At 31.5% G+C, this 8,375-nt stretch overlaps 1 protein-coding gene across 1 annotated transcript; it reads left to right on the forward strand.

Annotated features, from left to right (window-relative positions):
* Positions 1-1,921: 1,921 nt before the first annotated feature.
* On the forward strand, positions 1,922-4,871 carry LOTGIDRAFT_174767 (hypothetical protein; the record flags this gene model as incomplete). The annotated part of the gene is made up of 4 exons (XM_009054415.1): positions 1,922-2,030; positions 2,614-2,822; positions 3,076-3,137; positions 4,793-4,871. The coding sequence occupies 4 exons, from the start codon at positions 1,922-1,924 to the stop codon at positions 4,869-4,871; spliced, it is 459 nt and encodes a 152-aa protein (XP_009052663.1).
* Positions 4,872-8,375: the final 3,504 nt, after the last annotated feature.

Here is an 8,375-nt window from a genome sequence, read left to right on the forward strand (position 1 = left end):
ATTTGCAGTCTAATTCAAATTACGCCAAACTTTATTTCTGTTTTTTATTTCCTCTTATTTTTAATTTAGCCACTTGAATTAGGGTCCAAAGACAGGTATCTTGAAAATTCATCAGTCTGATGACACCTCCAGCCAATAAAATTGCTTCCCTCTCGAAGACGGGGATTTTGTAACCGAACAAACGTGTTTAAATCTTCTGAGAATATATCTTTTGTTTGAGTCACAATATCTCTCAGATACTGCTAGTTACAATATTTCTCAGATACTGCTAGTTACAATATTTCTCAGATACTGCTAGTTACAATATTTCTCAGATACTGCTAGTTACAATATTTCTCAGATACTGATAGTTACAATATTTCTCAGATACTGCTAGTTACAATATCTCTCAGATACTGCTAGTTACAATATTTCTCAGATACTGCTAGTTACAATATTTCTCAGATACTGCTAGTTACAATATTTCTCAGATACTGCTAGTTACATTATTTCTCAGATACTGCTAGTTACATTATTTCTCAGATACTGCTAGTTACATTATTTCTCAGATACTGCTAGTACAATATTTCTCAGATACTGCTAGTTACAATATTTCTCAGATACTGATAGTTACAATATTTCTCAGATGCTGCTAGTCACAATATTTCTCAGATACTGCTAGTTACAATATTTCTCAGATACTGCTAGTTACAATATTTCTCAGATACTGCTAGTTACAATATTTCTCAGATACTGCTAGTTACAATATCTCTCAGATACTGCTAGTTACAATATCTCTCAGATACTGCTAGTTACAATATTTCTCAGATACTGCTAGTTACAATATTTCTCAGATACTGCTAGTTACAATATTTCTCAGATACTGCTAGTTACAATATTTCTCAGATACTGCTAGTCACAATATTTCTCAGATACTGATAGTTACAATATTTCTCAGATACTGCTAGTTACAATATCTCTCAGATACTGCTAGTTACAATATCTCTCAGATACTGCTAGTTACAATATCTCTCAGATGCTGCTAGTTACAATATTTCTCAGATACTGCTAGTTACAATATTTCTCAGATACTGCTAGTTACAATATCTCTCAGATACTGCTAGTCACAATATTTCTCAGATACTGCTAGTTACAATATTTCTCAGATACTGCTAGTTACAATATTAACCTGAAAATGTAATAACTGTAGTCTATTTTGCCAACATTTCTTGTAGCTAGTTAAAGTATTTTGCTTAAAGGAAGGACAGCAATGTTTGGGATAAGTGTATGAGAGTCCCTAAATGTTGATATGGAGCAGGAAGCCTTGGGGCATCATTGGCACTTTCCTAGTTTTCATCTGAAACCCTCAAAATCTCAGACAACTTTCACAATGAGATTAACTAATTACTATGATACAGTTTTAAAAAAAGAAATATAATAACGACTGTCACATAATCTGACTGTTCAACAAATCACAGAGTAACTTGAGACAGTGTTGGTAGAAGGTCAAACACGAGTAAGTGATGACAACTACTAATTTCATTGATCTGTGTGCTAAAAATTCAGTGACTCTCCCAGATTCTCCCAGATACCTTTAATTAAGTAGCTGGCAGTTGAAAGTTCTCCAGTTTTGCTATTTGCTAGGTTGCCCTGATCCCCATGTAATTTGTCTTATAACTGACTATTTGTTTTAACTATTCCAGGTGGAAATAGAGATAATAATGAACCATCTTAAATCTCTCTTGTCTCTTGTCTCTATACCTGTCAGGTTCTGCTCTTCACCATGCTGGCCTGATCTTAACTGACTAATAACTTGTCTGTACATGTTAAATCTCTCTGTCTAACTAACGCGTCTATATATTCCAGGTGGAAACAGAGATAATAATGATACATTGATGTACGAACACCAGGTGTCCGAGTACAAGTGGCCGGACAGTGTGAGATGGGATGTGGAAGGAGTCGTCATAGCTCTACCACTAGTAAACTAGACTCAGATCAAACTACGTCTGATAGCAAGGAAAACTTTCACAAGAAAAACAACAACAAACAAGGTAGGTAACTCTCTTCTGTTTACTTTCTCTTTTAACATCTTTCCTTAAATTGTTGTTTTCGTTTTATAATGATGTGTTTTTACACGCCCAAAACTTTATGTTAATTCTTATCAAGCTCATGTGTTCGTAAAAAACAACCAAGATACAGATCAAAATGTTCCTTTTCTTAATTTTTAGTGTTTACTCCACCTGCCATCCTTGACGAAATTTTTGTATTAATCGTGTTCTGTGTTTTTCATAATTTATGTTAATCAATCAAGGCAAAGCCTATTTCGCTCCTTTTCTCTGTTTTTGTCTAGCATCACCCACAGGGGAAAGTTGGTTAAAAATGTGAGGGTACTACCTTAACCTATTGTAAAATCTTCCTGTGTGAGAATTGATGAGACAGAGTGACTATTAATAAAATATCTCTTTTTAAATTCAAATATAACATGATGTACATGATTGATACAACTCATAGTATCATTTCAACCTAGTGGTATCTAACTGTGGGAACTTGTCTGAAAGTTTCTAATCTTACTCTGAGTCAATCATGATAAACTATTATAATAATCTAAATGTAAATCTATTTTAAATATTTCAGATAGGAAAGAGAATAAAGATCCTAGTGTTATAAAACCTCTTCTACCAAAAGGTGGTAGTTCTAAAAAAGAGAAATTATCAACAGGAAATAAGAAGTTATCACCAGATAGCGTAGATTCACCAACTAAATCTCAATCTCAATGGTTAAATGGTTCATCACAATCACCTAAATCTGGTAACTCTAACGGCATCAAAACTGATAAATTTCATGTTAGTATTGTTTTTATTTCAATAGTTATATACCCTGGTTAGATTCTTCACTAATAATCTTGTTAAATAAAAACATAGAATGTTATGTTGGTACCTTAGTCTATAGCTTGATATATTGAATGACCAATTATAGATTTATTGTTAGCTCCAAATTGCCAGGAAGATTGGAGTCAGGGTACCCAAAATACAGTCTGTGGTGTAATTGAAATGTTTGGTGTTTAGATAAAACAGTTTGTTTTGTTGTTTATTTCAGGAGGGTAAATCAAAAACTGCGTTTAAAGATCGAAGTTTTACAGGAAATAAACCTAATGTACAGTAAGTAGATACAACTTAATTTAGTCTGGTAGTTTCCATACAGATTGATATCTTTAAATTCCCCTAAAAAACTAACTCAATATATTCGTTATCTGGGAAATTCTGACCAGTAATGGGTTAGTACCTTGTTTTTGATTGGTTGAGATATTTATATACTGTGTAGGTAGATAGCTTGGGCCAGCAACAGATCATGAACTGTGTTTTTTTATTTGATTTTGAAGAGTGCTATTCTGAACATTTTAATGATTGAACCTCCAACAGTTGAAGATTAAAACAAATATTGGCCTATATAATACCTTACGCTACTGTTTTAGTACATTTCCTTCTTAATAAACAGTATAGTTTATAATAAACCTACATTGTATTGTGTCTGTAGCTTGTCTTCATTAAACCTATTATAAACAGTATAGTTTATAATAAACCTACATTGTATTGTGTCAGTAGCTTGTCTTCATTAGACCTATAATAAACAGTATAGTTTATAATAAACCTACATTGTATTGTGTCTGTAGCTTGTCTTCATTAGACCTATAATAAACAGTATAGTTTATAATAAACCTACATTGTATTGTGTCAGTAGCTTGTCTTCATTAGACCTATTATAAACAGTATAGTTTATAATAAACCTACATTGTATTGTGTCAGTAGCTTGTCTTCATTAGACCTATTATAAACAGTATAGTTTAGAATAAACCTACATTGTATTGTGTCAGTAGCTTGTCTTCATTAGACCTATTATAAACAGTATAGTTTAGAATAAACCTACATTGTATTGTGTCAGTAGCTTGTCTTCATTAGACCTATTATAAACAGTATAGTTTAGAATAAACCTGCATTGTATTGTGTCTGTAGCTTGTCTTCATTAAACCTATTATAAACAGTATAGTTTATAATAAACATACATTGTATTGTGTCTGCAGCTTGTCTTCATTAAACCTATTATAAACAGTATAGTTTATAATAAACCTACATTGTATTGTGTAGGTAGCTTGTCTTCATTAGACCTATTATAAACAGTATAGTTTAGAATAAACCTACATTGTATTGTGTCAGTAGCTTGTCTTCATTAGACCTATTATAAACAGTATAGTTTATAATAAACCTACATTGTATTGTGTAGGTAGCTTGTCTTCATTAGACCTATTATAAACAGTATAGTTTATAATAAACCTACATTGTATTGTGTCTGTAGCTTGTCTTCATTAAACCTATTATAAACAGTATAGTTTATAATAAACCTACATTGTATTGTGTCAGTAGCTTGTCTTCATTAGACCTATAATAAACAGTATAGTTTATAATAAACCTACATTGTATTGTGTCAGTAGCTTGTCTTCATTAGACCTATTATAAACAGTATAGTTTAGGTATTGGGGATGAGAGCCGACACCAGACTGACCCTCAGAAGCACTGGCATAGACATTAGAAATTTTGTTACCTTGAGAGGGATTCGAACCCAAGGCACTTTATCGCCTAGCAGACGACAATCAAACTCGAGAATGACAGAGCTATTACACTGTCCTAGCAGATAGAACTACATTTCATTTTCTTTATATATTCTTATAAGAGTTTATATACAAGTCTTTCCTAGAAAATTGTTGAATCTTGATGATTTGTTTTGATTGTATGATAAAACAATTTGTTTTCTCTTTCAGAATAACTGGTAGTCAATTAGAGTTTTTTCGAATGTTGGATGAAAGAATAGAACAGGGAAGAGATTATAGTGATGATTGAACTGAACTATCTATCCTTGGAACGTTCATGTTAAAACCAGACCAGGATATCCTTTCCATTAGTCTTGTGAAACCTGATTGGATTTAAGAATTAAACAGTGCAAAATTTGTGTGTAAGAGATTTTGTTTGCTATCCCAGAAACGTTTGTGTTAAAACCAAACTATAGAAGATATCTGAACTGTGTAAGAAAGTAGTTGAATGCTGCGTTCACACACAAATCAAGGAAAAGAAGAAATCTGGTAAAATCTGATGCTGTTAAAACCATATCTAGATATCTATACTACAACTTGATTGTAACATTATTTTACGTTGAATTCACGTGTCAAGGAAAAGGTGAAATCTGGTACAGTGTGATCTATGTTTAAATTGTTCTATACTCTATGTATTCTCTAGACTGATACTTGTGATATATTTATACGTGATTTTTCCACCATTACTGGATACGTTATTTCATCACTTGATAAATACTGAAGAATTGAATGAAGATCTAGTCAAGGTGATTTCTAGGTGAAATTGAGCATTTAATCAAAAAAGTTGGACATAAAATTGAAATAATTGCAAAGTTTTCTCAATATGATTTAAATTCAGATTATTGTGCAAAGTTTAATGATTGAAAAAAGCTGAATGAAATTAAATTTATGAGGTGTCTCAAAACAAGATTTACTTGTGACTGCTGTGAATATTTAGAAAAGTTATTGTAAAGAATTGTGATTTAGATGTGATATTAAATATTCTACTTGAAAATTAGCAAAAGATTGCAAATAATGTTGCAAATAAATGATGACTATGATGATTAAAATGTTGAAAATGATAAAGTGATAAGAAATAATAATGATTTATTATAAACAATCAAAAGACGTTAAAATGATGTGTATAAAACGTAACATGAAATGTGAAAATATTTTTCCGTTTCGAAGAAGAAGAAAGATTGTGTGTGAGAATCCGTGGTTTTTCATTGGACGATATAAACTCCATTATGCTGAATTTTTGTGGTTGTCCGATTTTTTACGCTTCACCTGAATCTTTTAAGGCTTCTTGTGTGAATTTGGTGTAAAGTCATCATTTTTAATGAAATCATTCTTCTCTCTCTTTTTTATGGTTGTGCCCAGATTTTGTACGAAACATTTTGTATCGAAGCGTAGCCAAAAATTACTTCAATAGTTGTCTTATTCTTTACTGACAGAAATTAATTTCACTTAAATTGAAATATCTGGTTTGAAATCTGATCTGAATGTTTGATTTTGTGTTTTTTTATTTTGACTACATCTTGATCTGTATTTTATTAAGATTATAATTCCTAGACTAGATCTAGATAAATTAACAGAATAATAATTAGATAACTACAATATGTTTAAACAGACAATAATAATTACCAGTTGATTATAAATAATGAAAGTGGTCAAGAGTTTCGAACTCAACTTACAACTCAGTTACATGAGAGTTGAAACTTATAACTACTCTTCTTATTTACAACCATATACAACTGGTAATCATTATGGTGGGAGGGTATCTTTAAAGAAGAGTAATCAATATGAAAACCATGATAATTTATAACTCTGTATCTGTTTGTATCATAATGCCTAGTAGAGCCTGTATATTGCTACTGATAAATCTTCTACTAATTCCATTATTTTATATCATCAGAACTTATTCTTAAACACTAATCTTTTCACATCTTCAAGGCTGGATGAAGTGTGAAGTCATCTATTTAACATCCCTCAACTTTCTATTGAACTCTTCTACCCATGCATACTTTCTATTAATATGATACTGTATATGTATGATTGGAAGAGCTCATTAGTAAAATTAGGGGTGCTTTATGCTTCACACTGTAAATATAAAAAGAAACACTGTCACAAGCAGAGCTGTTGTTTCTATAGTTAAATTAATTTCTAACTTATTCTATGATACCTAAGAAATAATTTCAGAATTCCTTATAAAACAACCAAAGACAAACCGGTACAAAGAATGTTTATTTTTGACACTAAATCGAACAAAGTTTGAACTCTTGAAGCCTCTTATTTAAGATGAAAAAATCTGACTCACATTTCCAACTGATTAGTAAGCCTCCTTTCGATTATGTTACGGTGTTAGTTTCTCTTTTCATCATGATATTCTAAACGTATAAAATTTACATTTCCATATCTCGACTTTCCTTGTCCTTATTTCTTACTTTTATATACAACTCATTGATCAGAAGATAGGAATTGACAACAGAATATTCTATTCACACAGATCTCACATCATTCTACTAGTCTTAAAACATTTTATATTTCTGACTCTTTGCAAAAAGAATGCAATATATCTATTAGATATTATTATTATTATTATTATTATTATTGATGATAATTCTTAGTACCATTATTAATCTAAAAGTTATCTAAATATTTACTTTACCAGCTGATAGAACTCAATTTCAGATCTGCCTACCACAGTTCAACAATTAGACTGTTAATGATAGCTCAATCAGCTGATAAAGTAAATATTTGAATAATTTTATCCCTTGGGTGATATTTTTTTTTTGCATAATTCTATCACTGCATAGTTTTCAGCACCAAAATATTATATCAAAGCTTTTGTTGCTGATTTGTTCCAAGACTAACTATCAACATTTGTAGAAGTGTTGTATTTAATTCTATTGAAAATTTTACTACCTTCACACCATCGTAATTACCAGTTACCTATGGTTACCAATAATATTAGTAGTTCCGAACCCAACTCAGTTACATGAGAGTTACATTGGAAACTTATAACAGCTATTTTTAATGTCAATCAAACACAACTAGTAATCACTATGGTGTGAGAGCTTCTACAAACTAGTAATCACTATGATGTGAAAGCTTCTACAAACTAGTAATCACTATGGTGTGAAAGCTTCTACAAACTAGTAATCACTATGGTGTGAGGGCTTCTTCAAACTAGTAATCACTATGGTGTGAGAGCTTCTTCAAACTAGTAATCACTATGGTGTGAGAGCTTCTACAAACTAGTAATCACTATGGTGTGAGAGCTTCTACAAACTAGTAATCACTATGGTGTGAGAGCTTCTACAAACTAGTAATCACTATGGTGTGAGAGCTTCTACAAACTAGTAATCACTATGGTGTGAGAGCTTCTACAAACTAGTAATCACTATGGTGTGAGAGCTTCTACAAACTAGTAATCACTATGGTGTGAGAGCTTCTACAAACAAGTAATCACTATGGTGTGAGAGCTTCTACAAACTAGTAATCACTATGGTGTGAGAGCTTCTACAAACTAGTAATCACTATGGTGTGAGAGCTTCTTCAAACTAGTAATCACTATGGTGTGAGAGCTTCTACAAACTAGTAATCACTATGGTGTGAGAGCTTCTACAAACTAGTAATTACTATGGTGTGAGAGCTTCTTCAAACTAGTAATCACTATGGTGTGAGAGCTACAAACTAGTAATAACTATGGTGTGAGAGCTTCTTCAAATTTGACACATAACAAATTGTTTTAAAAACATGTTTAGATCTGGTT

This window comes from Lottia gigantea (assembly GCF_000327385.1).
Source record: "Lottia gigantea unplaced genomic scaffold LOTGIsca_216, whole genome shotgun sequence".
Lineage (NCBI taxonomy): Eukaryota > Metazoa > Mollusca > Gastropoda > Lottiidae > Lottia > Lottia gigantea.